This window comes from Cynara cardunculus, assembly GCF_001531365.2.
Source record: "Cynara cardunculus var. scolymus isolate 2C chromosome LG 2, CcrdV1, whole genome shotgun sequence".
Classification (NCBI taxonomy): domain Eukaryota; kingdom Viridiplantae; phylum Streptophyta; class Magnoliopsida; order Asterales; family Asteraceae; genus Cynara; species Cynara cardunculus.
In genome coordinates this window covers 68918454-68941977 of record NC_037529.1, presented here as the reverse complement: position 1 = coordinate 68941977, position 23524 = coordinate 68918454, and the positions used below count along the sequence as shown (strand labels likewise).

The 23524-nt window shown below is 36.6% G+C and overlaps 3 protein-coding genes across 13 annotated transcripts; 1 reads left to right on the top strand and 2 right to left on the bottom strand.

Moving 5' to 3' along the window:
* Positions 1–1581: 1581 nt before the first annotated feature.
* LOC112507283 (formin-binding protein 4) lies at positions 1582–9513 on the bottom strand. 10 transcript variants are annotated; one of them, XM_025111802.1, is made up of 10 exons: positions 9313–9513; positions 8469–8561; positions 7859–7983; positions 6554–7392; positions 4925–6192; positions 4120–4196; positions 3917–4012; positions 3602–3675; positions 2876–3008; positions 1582–1750 (listed from the first exon to the last, which is right to left on the bottom strand). In XM_025111802.1, the coding sequence occupies exons 1-10, from the start codon at positions 9395–9397 to the stop codon at positions 1667–1669; spliced, it is 2874 nt and encodes a 957-aa protein (XP_024967570.1). In that variant the 5' UTR covers positions 9398–9513; the 3' UTR covers positions 1582–1666. The 10 variants fall into 10 exon arrangements, with proteins under 10 accessions (XP_024967570.1, XP_024967571.1, XP_024967573.1 ...); XM_025111803.1 differs by having other exon boundaries at positions 6554–7389; XM_025111805.1 differs by adding an exon at positions 8070–8151 and having other exon boundaries at positions 8469–9405.
* A 1130-nt stretch (positions 9514–10643) lies between these two features.
* Positions 10644–17615, top strand: LOC112505971 (calcineurin B-like protein 3). 2 transcript variants are annotated; one of them, XM_025110005.1, is made up of 10 exons: positions 10644–10809; positions 12827–12896; positions 12986–13146; positions 13736–13818; positions 13944–14003; positions 14859–14967; positions 15119–15171; positions 16839–16919; positions 17013–17125; positions 17380–17614. In XM_025110005.1, exons 3-10 carry the CDS (start codon positions 13023–13025, stop codon positions 17435–17437), a joined length of 681 nt encoding a protein of 226 aa, XP_024965773.1. In that variant the 5' UTR covers positions 10644–10809; positions 12827–12896; positions 12986–13022; the 3' UTR covers positions 17438–17614. The 2 variants fall into 2 exon arrangements, with proteins under 2 accessions (XP_024965773.1, XP_024965774.1); XM_025110006.1 differs by having other exon boundaries at positions 10647–10811; positions 12824–12896; positions 17380–17615.
* Positions 17616–18678: 1063 nt separating this feature from the next.
* Positions 18679–22365, bottom strand: LOC112507518 (heat shock cognate protein 80-like). Its single transcript, XM_025112143.1, has 3 exons — positions 22150–22365; positions 20864–21005; positions 18679–20766 (listed from the first exon to the last, which is right to left on the bottom strand). Exons 1-3 carry the CDS (start codon positions 22270–22272, stop codon positions 18911–18913), a joined length of 2121 nt encoding a protein of 706 aa, XP_024967911.1. The 5' UTR covers positions 22273–22365; the 3' UTR covers positions 18679–18910.
* Between the last annotated feature and the right edge of the window lie 1159 nt (positions 22366–23524).

Below are 23524 nucleotides of genomic sequence, written 5' to 3'. Positions count from 1 at the left end.
CTATTATTTACTTATCGGGTAAGATTTTAGTCCACCAAAACGACATCGTACGCAACAATTTACCTGGTGAGCGCTTACCATGGTAAGAGTGGTCGCCTTCACTTACCGGGTAAGATTTTTGGTCCTTATTATATTCATCCGGTGAAGTAATGTGACTTGGTAAGCTTACCTGGTAAGTGTTTGGTAAACGGTTCCTTAATATCTTTTTCCATTGTATTCTTGCATCCTCCTGTATAATGTCCTGTTATATCTATTATCAAACTCACTCTTAGCAAGCAAATTCCTTTTGTATCACAATAATATGAAATGTCTTTTTGGCCAAATTGCATGAAAAAGTATTGTACTTTAACTTGATTTTTATTTTGGGAAATGTACTTTTAAAACTTACATTTTGATGTCTAAGATGTAAAATTTAACACGAACCATTTTTACTTACCGGGTAAGATTCTAGTCCACCAAAACAGCATCGTATGTAACAATTTACCCGATAAGCATTTACTGTGATAAGAGTCGTCACCCTCACTTACCGAGTAAGACTCTTGGTCCTTGTCTCACTCTTACCGGGTAGGATTCTTGGTCTTTACCATATTCATCTGGTAAGATAATGTGATTTTGTTAAGTGTTTATCCGGGTAAGCGTTTATCCGGATAAGCGTTTGGTAACAGCCATATGAACCACGACAAAACTTGAGTAATCCCAATAGTAATTCAATAGATGTAAGCTTAACTTTAAATTTGTATGTTTTAAGATGCAACAAAGAATTGCTATAACTCGGTTTACACCAATTAGCAATTTGATACACAAACGCTTCATATTCATTCAGGACATTCCGACTTTGCACACACACCTTATTTTCAGCTCGGGTTTGCGTTACGGACCATTCAAATTTTGCACACCCCTAAACGGGCCTGTCCAAAAATTCTCCATCGATCACCTGAACCCATCCCAACCTTAAATACCTAATGCTCCAATCGACACTTACCTCCTTACCCGAACCCACTTCTATTCTTTCAAGGATGATTATCCACACCCGCTATTTTAATGGATCGACCTATTTTTTCCATGATGGTTATTCAAACCCGCTTTTCTAATGGATCAGACGGGTCTAATGACCATACAATTGTTCATAGCTTCACCGATGTTACCTACCATATAAAAGGTCTGTTCAGGAAGACCATCTAATTCTCCGACCTATTTTTTCCATGATGGTTATCCAAACCCACTTTTCTAATGGATCAGACGGGTCTAATAGACCGTACAATTGTTCATAGCCTTCGATGTAGCTTCATCGATGTTACCTACCATATAAAAGGCCTGTTCAGGAAGACCATCTAATTCTCCGACCTAATTTTTCCATGATGGTAACCCAAACCCGCTTTTCTAATGGATCAGACAGGTCTAATAGACAGTACAAATCCATGAACAATTCGACCAAACATAGTGCCCCTATGCCCCCTTCTTTCGCTTTATCAAGGTCTAAATCAAATCATTAGATTCAATTTAGACCCTCTCAACAAGCTCAATCTCTGTTAATAGTCTCTGCAGACTAATGAAAAACACAATTTACGGGTCGGGTTTCAAACAGAAAGAAAATTGTTATTAACTATGGAAGGAAGGATCAAGGATCATAATCAAAAGTTTGTGTACAATGAGTGTTAGCTCTCTCTTAATTTGTAGGTTTAGTCCATGTGGTCTCAGATGTTGTTGAGTTCCCATAATAAACCTGCTTCGATGCTTCGTCCCAATACGCCTGCGCAAACGAAGTACATCCATAGGTAAACGGAAGCGGATCCACAAAAAACCAGAACGGGGAACAAATAATAATATAATATAAAATAAAACAGGATTTAATTAGAAAAAGTACCGTTTAATGAAAAAAGACGCACACAACTACACGACGATTTTTGCAACACCGAAATGGTTTTTTCTTTCTTTACTATGTCGTTACCAAAAAAATTGACAAAAGGGCCACAAGTGATTCAAACTTCCAAAAATACTTGTAATGCTACATGCACAGTAATAGGGAAGTACATATCAAATTAAAGCAAAAGAACCTTTAGGGTGCGTTTGAAACACTGGACATAACATAACAGAACAGAACCGAACCGAACTACGATCATTGATCCACGTTTGACAAGACTTATTATATGTGGAACAGAGTGGAAAAGACATTTTCCACCCCCCACTCTATGAAAGAAGATGAAACAAACCTATATTTTATCAATATAACCTCAAAATAAAACCTAACTCTCTTCTAAGACAATGAATACGCCTCCCTCATGGTCTTTAAAATTTCACTTTCTTGTCCTCAAAATATTAATTATATTATTTTTATAAGGTTTCTATATTTTGATTAACTTATTAAATATTAACAATAAATAAATAATATAGAAAAGATATAAAATAAAAATTGGAAACTACATAAACCTTTTATTTTGGTGTCATTTTAATCGTCAAACGAGAACTTTCTATTTTGTTATAGAAAATACTTAGTTTATTATAATTTAATAAATTATATAAATTAATCAAAATATATAAACAAATCATTAGGGGTAAATTGGTCATTTTATCCGTTCTGTCCTGCCCGGTTCTGTCTTACCAAACATGTCCTGTCCCCTCTAGATATCAAATGCACCATTAAGGCCCCCAAATGTTTCTCCATTCCTAGCCTAAGCCTAAATCCATCCATGAATATAAATCAAATCAAACCAACTCGGTTGAACCCATTCCCACGAAAAGGTAGGGTCTGGGATCGGTAGAATGTATGCAGACCTTATCTTCCATCTTTAAGAGATACAAAGGTTGCTTCCGAGAAGACCCGGCATGCAAAAAGGTCAAGAATGTACGATCTTCCAAATATGTAAGATTTTATTACCTGCCAACCCGATGGTAGTTGCTTTGAAAGTTCAACAAGATCAGGCTGTCGGTTAGTGTCATCAACGGCCTTCGCTTTATTTTCTTCGGCTTCTATTGATTTTTTGGCTCTCTTCCGCCTAACCCTCTCCCTCCTGAATAAACATGTAAAACATATGAAAATTTGCACAACCATATACAAAACAAAACAACACAAAACAGAAAAGCAATCCCTTCATCCCAAAATAAATATCCATATTGGAAAAGGCACAAAAGTTTAACAAATATGCAAGAGTAAATTACAATTTTCGTCTCTATGGTTTAGAAATTGCGATTTCATCCCTACCTCTAAGTACAATGGACCAAAAGAGTAAATAGTTGTAAACTACAAGGACCGAAACAACAATAATCATAAGGACGAAAATAGCAATGAATTGCAAACCATAGGGGCAAAAACCACAAATTTTAAACTGTAGGGACGAAAATCGCAATTTTTAACAAACCTCAGGAACAAGAAAATGTAATTTACTCAGATATGTAATTATCACACATTTTAGTTTAACTAAATGACAATTGTACTCTTAAGTACGAAGAGAGTAATGAATTTCTCCATGTCATAATTAAAATGTAGAGTAGGAAAGTTGGTACTCTAAAAATTGGACACTTTTTTTGGAACAAACTAAATAGAAATATGGCCACTTATTTTTGGAACGGATGGAGTAAAAAGCAGAGGATCCAAACGACTTACCAATCACCACCAAGAGGCTGAAAGTTGGCATTGTCTCTGGCTTCTCCGGTTGCAATTTGCTGAGCATGCCATTGCTGCAACATAACAAGTGGGGCACCATAAGCAACCATCACAAAAGCGCAATAATAAACCAAACGAAAACGGACTCGGTATATCCCACACAAAAGTAGGGTTCCAACGAGATGTACGCAAATCCGACCTCTACCCGAAAGAGTAGAGCAACTGTATCCGTGAAGGACTCGCCGACTGACTTGTGCAAGAGTGTTAAATGAAAAAGAGAATGACGAATGATAAAAGAAATGAGAGTTAACCAACCTCAATTTCTCGTTGCCGTTTCTTCTCTAAAACCTCATAAGCGTTTTCAGGTTCGTCTTCCTCATCTTCATGCAGCTCCTCCTTAACAGCTTTCCACTGCAAGAATAGAACTATCAATAATCTTTTTTTGAATTAATAGAACTATTAATACGACCCATGGTGAAACATAAATTGTTCAAAAGAATTAAAGAGGTGAACTTTACCTTATCCACCAAGCCCGAAACTTTCTTGTTGGACCTTAACGTGGTCACAGTAGCAACTGTTCGTTTTTTGCGTGAAACTGGAAAGGTGGAAAGAAATTATCAGGTTTTCAAATTCGTAACATGAAGCAATTCCCAAAACACGACCAACAGAAAACATCTAGACCTTGTTATGAAGGTGAGCACAGGAAAATGTAGAACTTTATATATGTGCTAGCTGTGTCCCCGTTCAATGCAGCAAGAAGCATGATTTTATGTAAAACGAGAATTAATCCAAATTTCCATCAAAAAAATAAAATCCAAAAATTCACTCTGAATAAAAATAGAAATTACAAGTGGTCGTTGAACGTCTTGCTAATTTAAAGACCCGGTAAAAAATCCAGAAAATATATATATATATTGGTGTCAAATTAAAGATTAAAAAATCCTAATTTTTTGGGTATAATTTTTTTGTTATAATTTAAATATTTTACATCTAAACATAAAGGCGTAATTTCTTTTTTTGTGTGCATAAAAATAATGTATTTTGTCACATTAGTAGGGGGCAGTGATTATCTTGTATTTAAATGTGTTTTTCTGTTAATTATTAGTTAGTTTTATGGAGTTCAAAGAGCTTTAACAAATTAGACATATGTGATTCCTTGTAAACTTGAAACTTAAATGATTATGCACTACTAACCGATACCTAATGATTAATAAGTTGTTTTTAGGACTTTTACCTAAATGCTTTATAATATAGTATAGATAGATATAGATATATAACTGAAATTACCAATAATAAGGCAGAAATGTGTTCATCATATTTTACCTTTAGGTTGAGCCTTCGGAACCGGTTCTGTTGATGTGACTGTAGCTGAAACAGCAGAAGCCGACAGCACAGAAACATCATGTGTTACAGCAGAAGTTGCCGGAACATGGGTAGAGGACGAAATTGAAGGAATCTCTGCAGATGGCTTCCCAATCTGCCTATCAACAGCAGCAGTAACTTCGACTTGTGAAGAAGAGAATGGTCTATCATTCCAGGCCGTGATAGATTCAGTTTGTTCATTAGTAATGTTTTCATGACCAGATTTGTGTAAAGAAGTTTCCACGCTGCGAATAGCTGGTGCAGTCGGTACTGACCCTTCTTGTAGGGTGTAATATGTCACAGGCTCTGCAGGATTCACAACTGAAGTGGGATCTGGATATGGATGGGGCACGGTTGCATAATAAAGGGTCGCAAGAGGAGCAGCTACTTGACATCCGTTAGCATCTACATAATAATCGTTGCTTGGGACGGTGTTTGTCTGACCATAGTAGTCAAAACTGGACCCCGGGTATGTAAAATTATATTGTTCTCCATAAGAGTATGGCTGTGCTGTCTGCATCTCAGATGGTGGTGGAGGGAATGAGACTTCATGGGGCTCATCTGGCGGTGGGGGCGGCAAAGGTTCATCATCTGGTGGTGGAGGAGGAATCCACTCATCATTGGGTGGAGGTGGAACCTCAAATTCTTCAAATCCAAGAGGCTCTGATGGCGGGTTTGATGGAATAGATTGATCCGATTGGACCCGATTATGGACTCCTGTTTCATCTTTAGAAGGAAGTGCATCTTCAACTTCCATTTCCACATCCATGTCTACATCTTCCAAATTTGGGGATATATCTGCTGAAACCACATTTCCATGGTCTTCTACTGTTTCTCCTCGAGGAGTGCTATCAACAAATAGATATGGATTCTCAGTGCAGACACTAGAAGCACCCCTCAATACTTTCTCAGTGTCTTTACTTAAACTAGCATGATCAGAAGCATCGAATTCCAAAGAAGCAGAAGCAGCTTTCTTTTCATTTGCAGGTGCTTCACAAACATTTTCCTGTAATCTGTTTGCTGCCTCATTCATTTCAGCAATATTTGAAGGTTGCAAACATTTTTGAACTTGGTTGTTGACAGCAGCTTCCAGCTTTTTCAGATGATCTTCAGCATGCAACCAAAAAGGAAGCAATGATGATCCGTAAGGTACTAGTGACTTAATGTCTACAAGTCTTATATCAAGTTCAAACATCAACTTTGATATCTGCTCACTGAACCCTTCAGACCTGAAAGCATATCAATAAAGAGGATAAACATCATTGATAGAAGAATCCAGTGATACATCTACTATCCTTCCCACAAGAATTGCAACAATTTCCTTCCCAGAATTGCAATTTTTTGAAGTTAATAACCTATGTCCCCATTGAAATCAAGACATAGTAGTTGCAATTCACTCTTCACAAAAAGCTGTTTTGCCTTGTATTATAGTAAATCTTATACACGTTTTTTTGGACATTTGGTTATCATCCAACAATTTCTACTAATTCACATGTAGCATGAGAAGTCTGAATTCTTGTGGGATGAAGAAGAGCATTAGATGACTATGGTTATAATATAAGAAAATTATAGCAGAGAAAAGTTATATACCCTTTCAAAGATCTTAATCTCTCTAATAGATTTTCACCAAGTTGCAGAAGGCGGAGAGAATCAGAAGATGAATCAGCAACTCTTCCCTGATTTATATGATCTTTCATATCTTGAATATCGGAATCAGTACCGTGCGCTTCTCCATTACTAAAAGAATGGTTAGAATATCTTGCAAACCCCCTGTGTGAAGAGCCATAATTGGCACCATCTGGGCTGGACATCTTTCTGCCATCTATTGTGTCAACATGGTTACCCTCATCTTTATCATTTGCCATGATACCTGCATATTTTTCATCATGCACTTCTAGTTGAGGACTAGAACCATCAATTTCCCCATCCTCAAGAACCATAGTATTTGGGGATCCATTATTCAGTTGTGTGGCTACAGAAACATCCATTTCTGCCTCTAAAGTTCTATCAGGAATATGTGTATCAACAGAAGTCACATGCATTTCTTCGACTTCCAGAGCAGACTTAGGATCATCAACTGGTTCATTTCCTTGAGCCAGAACAGCAGGGACTTCCCAAGAAGTTTCACCAGTCGCAATGTTCCAGTAATAATATGAATTACTCTCTTCATGCAACACCATTTTCCAGCCGGATACCAAATCTCCTGTAGCCTGCTGATCAGATGTCCAAGGAACAGAGGTCTGGTCCACAGCATCTGTATCTATGTGCAGAGACACGGATGTATTATCTTCTATAACACCATTTTCCTCCAATTTGGTCAAGACATCCAATGAAGAAGAGTGCTCCTTGTTCTCCTGATCATCTTTATCGGCAATAAGGTTTTCATCTTTATCTCCTCCAGTACCCTCACAACTGTCTGCCTTTAGCTGCTACAAAATATAATTAATGTACAAGTTTGCCATGTTGAACAAATAAAATCACAACACTCTTTTTAAAATTTATAATTCTATAAAGGGTGCGTTTGGTATGCATGACAGGACAGTACAACAACTTGTCCCACATTTGGCGTGACATTAGACGGACAAGACAGCACCTGAGTGAGACAAAAAAAAAAAATTTGTCCCACCAAAATAGGTAGAACAAAAATCTAGGAAATGGGGCAAGTTCGGTAAATTACTAACCTATCCATGTCAAATTAAAACCCTAAAATCTTCCAGGATTCTTTCACACGCTCGCCCATTCAGTCAAGTCCAGTCTGCATATCAAACGCACCCTAATGGGGACTTAAACACATTTACTGCATCAAACCCCTAGCCAATTGAAAACTAGGCATCCCAAACCAGATATAGTTCACACGACTATTGAATTACTAAAGATCCTGTAATCTAAGCACACCTGCTCATCAGGCTCAGCTGGGGAGTTCTCTCCAGTATCATGGCTTATTTCTTTACCCGATTCTTCCTCCAGTTCTTCATCGCTATATTGTCCAAGTAACAACAAAGGATTTTCTGGTTTTTGACCTGAAATAAAGATGCAAACCCGTCAAACATCATAAAAACAAAACATGCATACTCTGGTTACAACTAATCTCCCAATAGATACTTAAAGGAACTTCTCATATTGGCCTAAAGTAATAAACAAAAGCTCTGAAAAAGTATGTTAAACTTCACAAATCATGCCACTGCCACCTGCAACATCGAAATTAAATTAGTAATTCAGAATAAAACAAAAAGGCAGAGACATACGAACCACTAATCTTGTTGAAATGTCGCAACTCTGCGTGCCGAAAAAACGGATATAACATGTCAGGAATTTCAATCAAAGAAACACTGTGGCTAAGTTGAACAAGCTCAGTTGACCAATTGAGTTCCCAATACCACAGCCACCTAACAGTCTGAAAGGAATATCTTGGGAGCGCAAACATGTCTTGTATAAAGTAAACATCAACCAATACAATCACGCCCTCTACAAAGATCAGTCCGGGGAGAAATTTGATGGAACCCACCTGAAGAAGATGGTGAATCGGGTGACCCAACATGATTTTTTGCACTGTCGCCACCTCCAACTTCTTCTTTGTTAGACGATTCACCAAAATCTCCTATAAAGTTCAATAAAGACTAGGAAAATTAAAACCCAACATGGCCAGAATCTAAGAAAATCAGATCATAAATGGCACTTCACTATAAAAAGAAGTCAAAATTTGTGTCCGGTGCACCAAGCAAAATTTCTATCAATTCAGCATACGAACAGATATTAACTATTAAGAGACTTACAACTTTATTGCCGACATGATATATTGCATGCAAGCAAAGAAACACCAAAGATGACTACAATCAGACGTAACCTATAAAGACGTGACGTGATGTGATGTGATGTGATGGGATGGGATGTTAATTACACAAAAGGGAACCATCGATTGGCAGTTGATATTGATTCTTCCATCCTGAATATGCTTAGTATGAAGAACCAACGGCCCCAGAATTTGAACTATGATGCTACGTTTTGACCTACATAACGCCTGAACACCAAAACCCCACCACCACAAAAACACTTTCGTTTCCATTATATGTTAGGCAAATTTCAGTTATTGGATTAAAACGATCATCCATGATGTCAGGCAAACACCATTCTTGGATTTTCATAACTCCAGATTGCAATTTTCGAACAAGATTGGAGTGGAAACTTTTAACCGTTGGAATACGTATTCGAATAAATCACTAACCCAATCTCCAACTCACATGAGTTAAAATCAATTATCTTCTTAGCAATATCGGCAACTAACTTGTACGCTACAAATATCAACTATCGGAACAAAACAAACAGGTAGAAAGAGCATATGACAGGATTACCAGAGGGTTCCGCTAGAAGATCGAGTTTTACTCTTCGATTAGCAGCAGTCTTAGCCGCGAGTCTACGCTCCTTTCTCTTTCCCATCAAGAATTGAAGAGTTCCACAGCCAAAGTTTCGTGAATTTGATGAAATCTCGCTTGTTCGATTCAAACCCTAGGGCTAGATTGTTCGCAGCGTGTCCTTTATGAGTCGTATCCTGCTTGTCTTCCGAGTCATGTTGGTAAATGACGTTGAATGAGTTTTTATAGAGATGGGCTTCACCTCCCTTTGGTTTTAGCTCTTGGGCTCTCGGAGCCCACATATTTTTCATTTGGCCCATACATACTTTAACTGCCATGAAAAAACAGCATACCTTTAACTTGATTCTTATTTTGGATAACGTACTTTAAAACCTTCATTTTGGTATTTAAAATGTAAAGTTTTAAACATTTAAATACCCGGGTAACTGGTTGAAACGTTAACCGGTTATCATGTTGATGTAACGAATGATGTGGTATCCAACTCAATATTATTTGTAAAGTTTAATCGTGCTCTTGAACAAGTCCAGTCGAACATTGGTGTTATGGAGCTCGACTTGTAAGCTAAATGAGCTTTATTTTTTGATCGAGATCGAATCGAGCTCGAGAATTAATAAGCTCGAGTAGATCGTTAAAAGCTCGACTTCGTTACACCCCTAAACTTAACAATCATATTAAATTCATGTCATTTAAAGGCGTTAGGTTTATTGAGTGGGTTAAAATGACCCTAACCCAATTTCAACATGACATCTACAGTTTGAAAATCTTTCGACTCAATCAGGTCGAGTGGCTTCGGGGTTAGGTTGGTTGGGTTAGTCGCGTTTTTGAGCACCCCTACTTATCGGTAACATTCTTGACCATCAAAACGAATTGTTGGTAAACATATGTTATCCGGTAAAACTAATCTATTCACTTAACGAGTAAGATTACCAATTCTTGGTATACTTCTTATCGGATAAGCTTATCAACCATTCACATGCTTATCCAATAAGACAAGCAACACCCAGTAAACAGTTATCCGGTAAACATCATGTAACAAACCCCTAAATCATGATTGGGAAAACATAAATGGTACTCCCAAACACAAAAGATTTCAGTAGACATGGACTAAGGACTAAAATGAAATTTTCATTAAAGAACAGGGACTGAAGTTGTACAAGAAAATAGTTAGGGACTAATAAATAAATATTGAAAAAATGACAGCAAAAAAGGATCGTGCGGTGGTCACGTGACCTCCATCGCTGGTGTCGCCGGGACTACGGATATGTACCCCATCACCACCACCTTATCGATGTGTCATTTCTCACATCCTTCCATATTTATATGTAATCGTTTTCTTGTTTTTCATCACTTTAATTTGTTCAATTTGTTGTATTCGATTTGTGTTTTCTGTGAAATCAAATTTGCTGTTCGATATCAAGAGTTGACGATTTCATCCCGTCTCAATTTGGAGCAACAATCCAGACAATCTGTCGTAAGGTTAGTTCATGTCATGCATCTGAATTTTATTACGTATTTTTGTTTCCCGTTTGCAATATTGAAAGCATACCAAGAATCTGTTTTGGCTGTTGCGAGATCTGTAACTGTTCTAGTTAGATAATTGTTGATTTCGTTGAATTTATATGTTGAATTAGATCATACGATGATGATCGTGGTATGTTCTACTGGATGTCGTTTAGAGGTCTGATGAGGGATTGTTTCCTGTTGTATTGTTATGTTTAATTGATATTGAGAATTGAGATTATGTTCTAGACGGTATTATATCCATATACGTATTTTGATGATTGACATGCAATTGATAAAACCTATGAGGAACCCTATTTTTTTGTTGAGATAGGTGTTTAAATCCATCACGGAATGGATTTTTTTAAGCACTCTCTGGGTTGCTACAGATATGAAAGTGTGGCTATTTTGACATCCATGTGTTATAGTAAAAGTATTACGAACAGATGGAGGAGAAAACAGAGATGGAGAGAAAGAGAGAGAAATTTATGGCGAGAAGAATATCAGTTTATTATCATGAATGATACCTGGAGTTACAACGGTTACAATCTATTTATAGTTCATGATTACAAAGAGAGCAACAAATTCTCTTAGCTAACCAATTCGTAACAGATTATAATTTATAACCTCCTGTTACATTCCTTCCCTCTTGACAACATTTAACCCCAAGGAACCTGTTTGCTGCAACTTGTTAAACTTCTCAACCACATTTAACCCCACATCATCTTTTAATCTTGCAGACAAATCTGTGATGAATTCAGTCCAACCAACATTCTTCTTGATAGCTATGTAACTAGATATCCAACTTTCTGCCTTATCAACCATACCCAGACAAGCCAAATCAACTTTTTGATCTTCAAGGACTTTACACGGACTAAAACTTGTTGCATTTTCTTTATCCACATCACTGAGTTAGAACTATCAAATTCAGGAAACTCAAGTTTAGGAACATACCCTAGAGCCCTATTTATAGCATCGTTCTTTGGAGGATCAATTAGTCTGGATTTTTCAGTTTCCTTCATTCTGTCATTCATCTCTGCAATAGCCTTCATCATCTTTGCAATGCTTTCGTTTTGGGCTTCTATTCTTTGCTCTAGTGATCTGATGTTTTCTTCCATGAGTATGGCTTTTCTCGTAGCAGGTGCCAGCGTTGAAGGAATGAATGGCTGGTTCAAGAAATTAGGGTTTTCCTCTAATACCAATGTTATGGTAAAAGAATAAGAAGAACAAATGGGGAGAAAACAGAGATGGAGAGATAGAGAGAGAAATTTACTGAGAGAAGAATATCAGTTTCTTATTATGAATGATACCTGGAGTTACAACAGTTACAATCAGTTTATAGTTCAGGATTATAAAGAGATCAACAAATTCTCTTGGCTAACCTATTGGTAACAGATTATAACCTCCTGAAACACCATGTTGAATTGTTGATCAAACCAACATTAATGTTCAGAAGTTTTATAAGCACTGTCTACGTTGCTAGGATGGGATTGGCCGAGTGAGAGTGAAGTAGGCAGGAGATAGAAAGGTGGAAGGTTTGACGTCTTTAATTTGAATGGATAGTTTAGTAATTTACCAAGTTTTTACATCTCCGTAGTTCTTGTTCCAACTATTTTGGTTGGACAGAAAGAGAACTCCGTTGTCCCAGTCAAGCCTGTCCACTCCTCAGCAAACGTGAGACAAACACTTTATTTGTCCTATCTTGCATACCAAATGCACCCTTACAGAATGGATCTCTTTAAGCACTCCATGGGTTGCTACTCGGTGGTTATTTTGACATCCATGATCAAACCAACTTTAAAGTTCAGAATTTTCTTAAGCAACAATAACAGAGAATCAAATGAAAGAAACTAAAAATCAAGCATTGATCTTGTTTTTCTGAAAAGCTTTATAGTCAAATACTTGGAATCATTTGGATTTTTATTTCTTTTTGAAATCTTTTATAGTGAGGTTTCCTAATGAAAATTTTCTTTTTCTTTCTTACTTCCAACAGAGAGAGTGTAGTTGCCCTGCATCAAAATTTGCAAACATTTATTTTAACAGCAGCAGGAAATGGTCAAAAGGTAATTTCTATCTTTTCATGTTCGCTGTTCTGCTCGCATGTTTTTGTATGTAGGTTGAATCTTTAACTTCTTTTTGCTCTTCTTTTCAGCAATGATCATGGGGTATTTTGATGTACAACAAGTACCATGTCTCAATGCTTAGAGGGGGTCAAGCATTTATTTGCTTCCCTGCTCCACTGCTGTGATCTTGAATCATACAAACAATTACCGGCCCTTGAAGATCCTGAGGTTCTAGCCAGAGCGACAGTTTGTATGCTACTAGTCTATAACCCTATTTCACATTTGTTACCCTTCTATTTTGCGCCTTTCTCACAAGCCGGGGGTCTTTACGGAAACAGCCACTCTACTCTTTGAGGGTAGAGGCCAGGTCCGCGTAAACCCTGCCCTCCAGACCCCATCTCCGGGTGGGATATACCGGGCTCATTTTGTTTGGTTTGGCTCACATTTGTTGCCCTTTTGATTGATCACAAAGATCAAAGTCCGGACCACTAATCAAATGAAGCTTAAAAGAAGTTTTTTTTTTTTTTTTTCTGTTAGTGATTTTTCTGCGTATCAAACTTGTATACATGTAGGAACCTCTCTTTTTTCTATATGAGCTTAGAGAGGGAGTCAAAGGGGTTCCAAATATCCTAACAAGATCATGCTAAGTTTCATCTTTTTTACGTATCAAAACCTGTATATATGTAGGAATCTCCCTCCTTTCTCTATGAGCTCTTTTAGAGAGGGATTCATAGGGGTTTCACATATCCTAACAAGATTATGCTAAGCTTTATTTCCGACAAGAAAACACTTACAAGTCACACCTCATACTAAGGGAAGTCATTTGTGGCATAATGCAGTTAGTGTAAGCGAAATAGAAGCACTTTATGAGTTATTTAAGAAGATTAGCAGTGCTGTGATTGATGACGGACTAATCAATAAGGTTCGTACGTAGCTGACATAACGTCTTTTGCATATGTTCTTCTTTTCTTCCATTTCCTAGGGGATGGCAACATCTTTTCTAATAATATAAATAAAATGTTGAAATTATCTCTATACATATCACAGGAAGAGTTCCAATTGGCATTATTCAAGACAAACAAAAAGGAGAGCCTGTTTGCTGATCGGGTGCGTATCTCTGTACCTTATTTTCTTTACATCTCTGTAAGTAAACTATAAGTGTGTGTTTCGTGTCCAAATAGAATAGGACAGAACAACTATTCAACGTCCGGTAAAATAGAACTGGACAGGACAAAACAAAAAAAATGACCAATTTACCCCTAATAAGTGATTGGAAACTTTGCATCAAAACAACTAAAATGACACCAAAATAAAAAGTTTATGTAGTTTCCAATATTTGCAAAATAATTACATAAATTAATCTAAAATATAGAACCATATGAAAATAATATTTTGAGGGCAACAAAATGAAAGTTTAAAGAGCATAAAATACAATAAATGAAATTTAAAAAATGAATAAAATGTAAAGAGGGGGGCATATTTGATGTTTTAGAAGAGAATTAGGTTTCATTTTGATGTTACATTGGTAAAATATATTCTGTTCCACCTTGTTCCATGGACTTTGTTACACATAAAAGTCATGCCAAACGTGGAATAGTGATCATGTTTTGTCCTGTTCTGTCCAATGTACCAAACGCACCCTAAGGGAATTCAGGATGTGTTATCTTTTAAAAAAAATCCACAGAATGGGACCTATATATGTCATTATGTTGTGCGTCAATGAATTTCTCCATCTCATAATTAAGGGTAGAATTGGTCAATCGGAAAGTAGACACTTCTAAACCAACTTCAATTGAAATCTGGATACGTATTTTGGGCCAGAGGGAGTACTAACATTGATAAAAATAATGGTGTTTTTTGACACACAAAATAGTCATGATGTCACTTGCTCTTGACAAACAATGGTCTGTCACTTGATTTGAACATTCTCACGAAACCCTTTTCTTATTACTTTGACTTCAGGTGTTTGACCTGTTTGACACAAAGCATAATGGAATCCTCAGTTTCGAAGAGTTTGCATGTGCACTATCAGTATTTCATCCAAATGCTCCAATTGACGATAAGATCGAGTGTAAGTTAAAATAGTTTCCTAGTAAAAGAATATGACGCATATGCTCTCTCTTTAGATCTTTATATTAAGTCAGAGAACTTTGCTTCTGGCTTCTAAGCATATATCTTATTTATGCAAGCTCAGTGTCCCATATTTCATTCTCTATTTGCAGTTTCCTTTCAACTTTATGATCTCAAGCAGCAAGGTTTCATAGAGAGGCAGGAGGTAATTCCGTTCATTTTGTATAACCCAAACCAAACAGACCTGTTATATCCCACTTGATGGTAGGGTCTAGGGGTAAGATGTACGCAGATCTGACATCTGTCTCACGAGACAGATATTTTGCATGTGCATTGGGAATCAATTGATTGAGGCTTCCCATTGTCTTTCCATGTGTTTTAAGTAAATTTTAATCTGTTTATGAAGTTATCCAATGGGTTGTTTGGTTGGTTTTCCATTAAGTCCAGTATGGATAAAGTTGTCTGTATAGATTGCAAAGGTGTTTGGAAGAAGCGTGTTTTTTAATTGGGATGGACATGTTTGGTAAAAACTTGGCTTTCTGCATAAAGCTCCATGTAGAAGCTTACTAATTAAGCCACTACCAAACAATAATGTCCAGTTGATTGAATAAGCTACGAGTCTCATTAAGCTCGTTGAGATGCTAACAAACAGGCCCAGGACATGTAACAACCAAGTTTGCATACTTAGTACGGTACTAACAACCAACTGTAATTTGGACCAACTAATCGGCGCGGCTTGTACAAATGTTGGCTGATTTGATTTGGTATAAAATTCCCACCCCTAATGCAAAGAGTTGTTCATGCATGACCTCTATTCGATGAAACAACTTAATGAAATCAAATCTTCACTTTTATCACAAACAGGCCGCTGCTGGTATGGAACGATTAAGACGTTATTGTGTTGATGGTATCGCTCCATGGATGAGAATGAGACCGATTTCAATCAACATATCTTGTAGTTCTAGTATTGTATAAACCAAATGAACTTAGTATATACCACTCAAAAGCTGGGTCTGGGGTGGGATGTATGCAGATGTGTGTGTGGTACACTGGACAAGAATAGGGATCACTGTTCCATGTGTGGCAGGACTTTATGGAACAAGGTGGAACTGGCCTATATTTTACCAATATAACATCAAAATAAAACTTAATTCTTTTCTAAAACATCAAATACGTCTCCCTCTTTACATGTTATTAATTATTTAAATACTATTTATTGTATTTTATGCTCTTTAAACTCTCTTCTAATGATATATTTTGTTATATTATAGTTTAATAAATTACATAAATTAATCAAAATATATAAAATATATAAACAATTCATTAGGGGTAAATTGGTCATTTTATCTGTTCTGTCTTGCCGAGTTTTGTCTTACCAAACGTTGAACAACTATTCTGTCCTATCCTGTCTGTATACCAAACACACCTCAAAGGTTAAGTGGGTGGATCTATGAAAAACCCTGTCTTGTGCGAAAATGCTTCGAAAAGGAAAGAAGGACCAAAACCAGTAAATACTCTCTCATCCCAAAATAAATGTCCTACATTTCTATTGTAGTTTTTCCCTTAATAAGTATCAAATTTCCAATTCTACCCTTAACTAGGAGATGAATAATTCACTACTCTCTATTATTAAGGGTAAAATTGTCATTAATGTGTAATGACTTAAACATTTCTAAAACTGTATGCATCTTTCACCATGGGAATTAATACACATCCCTCTATATAATCAGCTCCCTACCTCCCCCCCCCCCCAACCGGCCGCTACCTCCATTGTTCCTATCACACGAGATATAGGTCCATATGCTAAAGTCTAGTGCCGTAGTTTTAGTATGGTATGGGAGTGAATAATTTGTTTGGATTTGTGACATGTAGGTGAAGCAAATGGTGGTGGCTACTCTTGCTGAATCTGGCATGAATCTTTCCAGTGATGTAATTGAGAGCATCATTGATAAGGTACTTCAACTAATTCCATTTTCCGGTGCCTTTATATCATTTTAACTGTACAACGACCAAGGGATGATTCTCGAAATGAATGTGATTGTTTAGACGTTTGAGGAAGCGGATACGAAACATGACGGGAAGATCGATAAGGAAGAATGGAGAAACCTTGTGCTACGACATCCGTCCCTTTTGAAGAATATGACCCTTCAGTACCTCAAGTAAGCTCATAAAAAATGATATTATTTAACTTTATTTTAGCTTATGGATTTGTGTATTCTCTCTTTGTTACACTTTCACAAGTCGGGGTCTTAACGGAAACAACCACTTTACTTTTATTAGTAGAGGTCAGGTCCGCATATATCTTACCCTCCTCAGACTCCCCACCTTAAGTTGGATATACTGGTTTTGTTATAGCGAATGTGTTGGCTTATTTGTGAAGTGTAGATGTTGAGTTGGTTACATTTTTTGACAGGGATATCACGACAACATTCCCGAGCTTTGTTTTTCACTCAAGAGTTGAGGATACCTGATGGTGTTTACGTTTTCCGGTTTTTGTTCACAAGTTTTGCTCCGGTGATTTGTTTGTATACTTTTATTAGACATCAATTTTGCATATAAAACATTCGTTGTTTTATTCACGCACTTTCTCAAAAATATGTTTACCTTTCAATTTCCGTCTAAAGTACATCTTTTGTAACATATTTACCGAAACCCTAGAAGCGAAAATAGTAACCAATTGTTGGAAATATTGAACAAGTAACCACAAGGGTGATACCTGATTGGTTTGAGCTTGGGCTCCAAAGGTCAAAAATGTTTGGAGGTCTCAGGTTCAAATCCAAGGAGGAATAAAAATCCCCTTGTGACCACGGAGGTTCAAATGTGGTGACTCCGGGCTACCCACAAAGCAGGTGGTCGTCTTGTGATTAGTCGACTCACATAGCGGGTTGGATATTGAACAAGTCTCATTCTTTCTTGACATTTAAGTAAACCCTAGTTGCTTTAACTCTTTGTAGAGAAGGATTATGACCACCAAAGTGAAACAAGCATCACTTTTAAGCATCATATGAAACCACAACCACAGCACCCTTTTGAAAAAATTGATTCCATATACAATGTGATCTATCTTGTTAATTGCGGTGCTATTGCGCTGCAATAGCGGATTGTGGATTAAGGTAAAATTGCGGTGAAAATTGCTTTATGATATTAGCGGTGCAATCAACCGATATTTTAGCAGATATTTAAGGTGAAATCATTAACTGATATTCCGATATTTTAGTTTGAGCCTCTTTAGAACTATGTTATATATATACATATATATATATATATATATATATATAATTCTAAGAAATATTATATGAATCACTATTTTTGGACCGCTATACCACTATAATAACCACTATTTTAGATATTGGTCTTGCTGTAATTTTGTATTTTTACAACATAAAATGTGATATGCATCTCATTTTGTACATACAAAAACCAAATAGCAACAAGAAAAACAAAATCATGAACAACTTTTTCACAAGGGTGGTTGTGGCTTCATACGATGTGATTATACTTGACGAAATGTTTATAAGGAATTCAGATTTCGTGAAAGGATTTGGAATATTATAGTCGTTCAAAATTCTATCCAATCCGGCAAACAATGTCAAACCCTTAGCAGCATTTAATTCTGTGTTTCCAAAAATCGATGCCCTTTGATCCAAGGGTTCCTGCATTTTCAATATATAAACCAAGGAATTGAAATTTGATATAAAAAAAAATTAACACTAAAATGGGATGCTTTTTTTACTATGATTTGTAAAAACCATTTTGTGCTTCCAACAAGAGAATTACACAAAACCAAATGGAAGTTGAGCAGAAAAGACATCAAAGATGGGAGAAGGATTCTAAAAGAAACCAAAATACGTGTATTCCCAACAGACAAACGATACAAAAAGCAGCAGTTTGCCAACTATTTCAAAAAACACCAAAATAATAAACCTTCAAAAAGAAGAGAATTTTTAGTCGACTTCCTCCATCTTGCTGCCTTCAGCATCAATATCTGCATCTTCAAGGGCAGGTATATCAGCATCGCCTTCACCTGCTTCATCATCATCAATGCTCAATCCCAGTTTCAACATCCTATGAATCCTGTTTCCAAATGTGTTTGGTTCATCCAGACTGAACCCAGATGTCAACAGTGCTGTCTCAAACAGCAACAGCACCAAATCCTTCACCGACTTATCGTTCTTGTCCGCATCCGCTCTCTTCCTCAACTCCTCCATGATTGCGTTCTCTGGGTTTATTTCCATCGTCTTTTTGCTCGACATGTATCCCGCCATGCTTGCGTCACGTAAAGCCTGCGCTTTCATGATTCGCTCCATGTTGGCCGTCCATCCGTATTCGCCCGTCACCAGACAGCACGGAGAGTCGACTACGCGGTCCGATACGACCACCTTCTCGACCTTGTCGCCCAACACATCCTTGATCACCTTGCATAGACCCTCGAATTTCTCCTTCAAAGATTCTTGCTTCCTCTTCTCGTCTTCGGTTTCTTCAAGCTTCAGACCTTCTTTAGTGGCGGAAACGAGCTTCTTTCCTTCGAATTCCTTCAACTGGCCCACAGAATACTCGTCAATTGCGTCCACCATGTAGAGGACTTCGTATCCCTTCTTTTTCAACTTCTCGAGGAATGGGGAATTCTCTACGGCCTTCTTGCTCTCACCCGTGATGTAAAAGATTTCGTTTTGACCATCTTTCATTCGCGTCACRTAGTCCTTCAAGCTAGTCATCTCGTCTCCACTCTTGGTGGAGTGRTATCGGAGCAATTCCGCGAGTTTGGTCTTGTTTGTGGAATCTTCGTGGATACCCAGTTTGAGATTCTTGGAGAAGGCTTCGTAGAACTTGACGTAATCCTCCTTGTTCTCCGCAATCTCCTGGAAAAGTTCRATGCATTTCTTCACCAAGTTCTTGCGAATAACCTTCAGRATCTTGTTCTGCTGCAACATCTCTCTTGAAATGTTAAGGGGAAGRTCCTCKGAATCCACAATACCCTTAACGAAACTGAGGTACTCGGGTATGATCTCTTCACAGTTGTCCATGATAAAGACACGACGGACATAAAGCTTGATGTTGTTGGGCTTCTTCTTCGAGTCAAACAGGTCAAAGGGGGCCCGCTTGGGTACGAAAAGAACAGCCTTGAATTCCAGCTGTCCTTCRACMGAAAAGTGCTTCACRTTCAAGTGTTCCTCCCAGTCGTTGGTGAGACTTTTGTAGAAAGCTGCATACTCTTCCTTGGTGATCTCCTCTGGCTTCCTCATCCAGATGGGTTTTTGTTTGTTCATCAAAGACCATTCATGAGACACTTCTTTAATCTTCTTCTTTTTCTTCTCTTCCTTCTCCTTCTCTTCATCAACCTCCTCAACTTTGCCTTCCTCGTCTTTCTTCTCTTCGTCTTCATCTTTCTTCTCTTCKTCATCCTCATCATCAGATATTTCCTTCTCGGTTGTCTTCTCGACCCAAAGGGAGATTGGATAGCTGATGAATTCAGAGTGCTTCTTAATCAGATCCTTGAGCCTGCGCTCCTCAAGGTACTCGAGCTGGTCCTCCTTGAGATAAAGGACAATTTTAGTGCCCCTGCCAAGGGGTTCACCTTCATCCCGGGTTACTGTGAATGACCCACCAGCCTGCGACTCCCAAACATACTGTTCATCATCGTTGTGTTTTGTGGTGACAATGACTTTCTCTGCAACCAGATAAGCTGAGTAGAAACCGACACCAAATTGTCCAATCATGCTAACATCAGCACCAGCAGCAATGGCTTCCATGAATTCTTTGGTACCAGAACGAGCAATGGTACCTAGATTGTTCACCAAATCTGCAAAAAGATTGGCATATAATGGTCAGAAAGAGTGTATACTTAATAGACAATGCTTCATCTTGTTCATTAACATAAACGTAACAAAATGTCTCACCTGCTTTAGTCATTCCAATTCCACTGTCAATGATGGTCAGTGTGTTGTTGGCCTTATCGGGAATGATGTGGATGAACAGCTCTGGTTGAGCATCTAGCTTGCTCTTATCAGTCAAGCTCTCAAAACGAATCTTGTCCAGAGCCTGCATGACACATTTCAAGTCTATGTAAGATAACTTTATATCACACAATTGCAAAATATATGGTTTTCAAAGAAGCAAATTTTAAATATCAGGGGGATGTTAAGATCATGGATTTGATAAACAATTACAGACCAAAGATATTGTATCACTCTTGTTCAATTAAGACGTAACAAAAAAGAAAACAAATACTAATAAGAATGAGGATTACAACAATTTTGCACATTGAACTACAAAGCTAGAATAGATTTTTCATAAAGGATACCCAAATCTTAGAGAAGGTTGTAATTAATGTGTCAACAAAGACCGGCACGAAGAATTGTGATGTAGATACAACACAATTACTGAACGACATGCAGACCACGAATAAACATAATTCTCCAAAATTTCTTCAAAATGAAGATTCAAAATTCAAAGCCTCCAAAACAAAACAAGTTCAACTCAATGGCTTCTCCATTTTGGAATTACAAGATTAATTGTATTACTACCAAATATTTCAACAATTAATAAAATATAATTTTCATATCCGATGTTTCTTCAGGGTAATCATTTTGGGAGTTCAAATTTAGAGAGTGACACATTCTGTTGGATGAATTTTTTTGCCCAAAATCCCCAAATCTGTTTTGAGATGCTCTAAGAAACTAAGTAGCTAGTGCATAATAATTTTATATCCTATATGCTCTAAGAGGATCATCAGCCATCGCCACTAAAATGGTGCATATTTCGGTACAAAGAGTACTAACTCATTCACTTTTTGACTCCCGAACTTGGAGTCTCATACTTTCGCTCAATTCGTTAAGGTTAAACAAGCAATTAATGCTTCACAATCTTCAAGCATCACGCTATTTTTTACACTGACCGTATTCTTAGTGTTCTTTCCACCAAATTTGTTTGAATGAAATCATGTAAATAAACATTAGGCGAAATACGATGTGTTCAAAGAGAGAAAACTTCGTAATAGATCGATTTAACGACAAAAAAAAGTGTGTTCATCAGAGATGCCCTGGAAAAACACAATTATAACAACGAGCCGCATAGATCTTTCTAAATTAAAGCCAGAAACTCATAGAATAGCACATATCTCATACAACTGAATCTATAAGAAGATAAACAATTGAACACATGAAAAGTGGAAAGAAATACTCACATCGGAGGCGTTGCTAACAAGCTCACGAAGGAAGATCTCCTTGTTGCTGTAGAAAGTGTTGATAATTAGACTCAACAACTGGTTGATCTCAGCTTGGAAAGCAAACGTCTCTGTTTCCGCCATTAATGATCTTCTGGTTTTACGACGACGAAGACTTGTTAGTGGAGGAAAGAACAAAGCCTATGATCTTGAGGGGAAGGGAAACAACACGCTTGTGAGGCTCTGTGGTAGAGGCGATTCTATAAATAGTAAGGCAGCTAGGGTTTCTAGATCCTTCCATTTGAAAAGTATTGGTATTATTTCTTAAATTTACTTATCAACCCCTATATTTTCCTCGGTCTGTCACTTTGTGCTTTATCTTTTCTCTAAATAACACTTTGCTCCCTTTTTAACTTTTAATTGACTCTAGGACTAGGAGTAATAATGTTGTTATAATCTAGAGAGAGAGAGAGAGCGCTTAAATACAAACATTGCAATTGTTATCTATAGTATCTTATAAAATATTTGGTTAAAACTCTTAAATTCGTTCATCCTTAAACGATTTCATTCCATATCTGAATTCGTGTAACTAATTGCAGATAAACACAATCAAATACAGGATAAGCATCTCATTTTAAATATAAAAAATCTAAAATATAATTAGTATAATCATTAAATTCTAACAGAATACTTAATTATTATCTTTATAAAATTTACAATATTAAACCAAAAATAAATTGTTTTATTATTAAACTTAAATTAAATTATATAAAAAATTATATTTTATATTATAAATCATTTGACAAAAACTCTTAAAAAACACTTTTTTATGCGTAAAGTACTGTTTAATTAATGCATATTGTTTAAAACTCAAGATTACAAGTAAATTGTGCGTAGGTACAACTTATTAAAGCTCCATATCTGAATTCGTGTAACTAGTTGCAGATAAACACAATCAAATACAGGATAAACATTTCATTTTAAATATAAAAAATATAAAATATAATTAGGATAATCATTAAATTCTAACAGAATACTTAATTATTATCTTTATAAAATTTATAATATTAAACCAAAAATAAATTGTTTTATTATTAAACTTAAATTAAATTATATAAAAATATATATTTTATATTATAAATCATTTGACAAAAACTCTTAAAAACTATTTTTTATGCGTAAAGTACTGTTTATTAATGCATATTGTTTAAAACTCAATATTACAAGTAGATTGTGCGTAAGTACAATTTATTAAAGCTCCATATCTGAATTCATGTAACTAATTGCAGATAAACATAATCATATACATGATAAACATATTATTTTAAATATAAAAAATCTAAAATATAATTAGGATAATCATTGAGTTCTAACAGAATACTTAATTATTATCTTT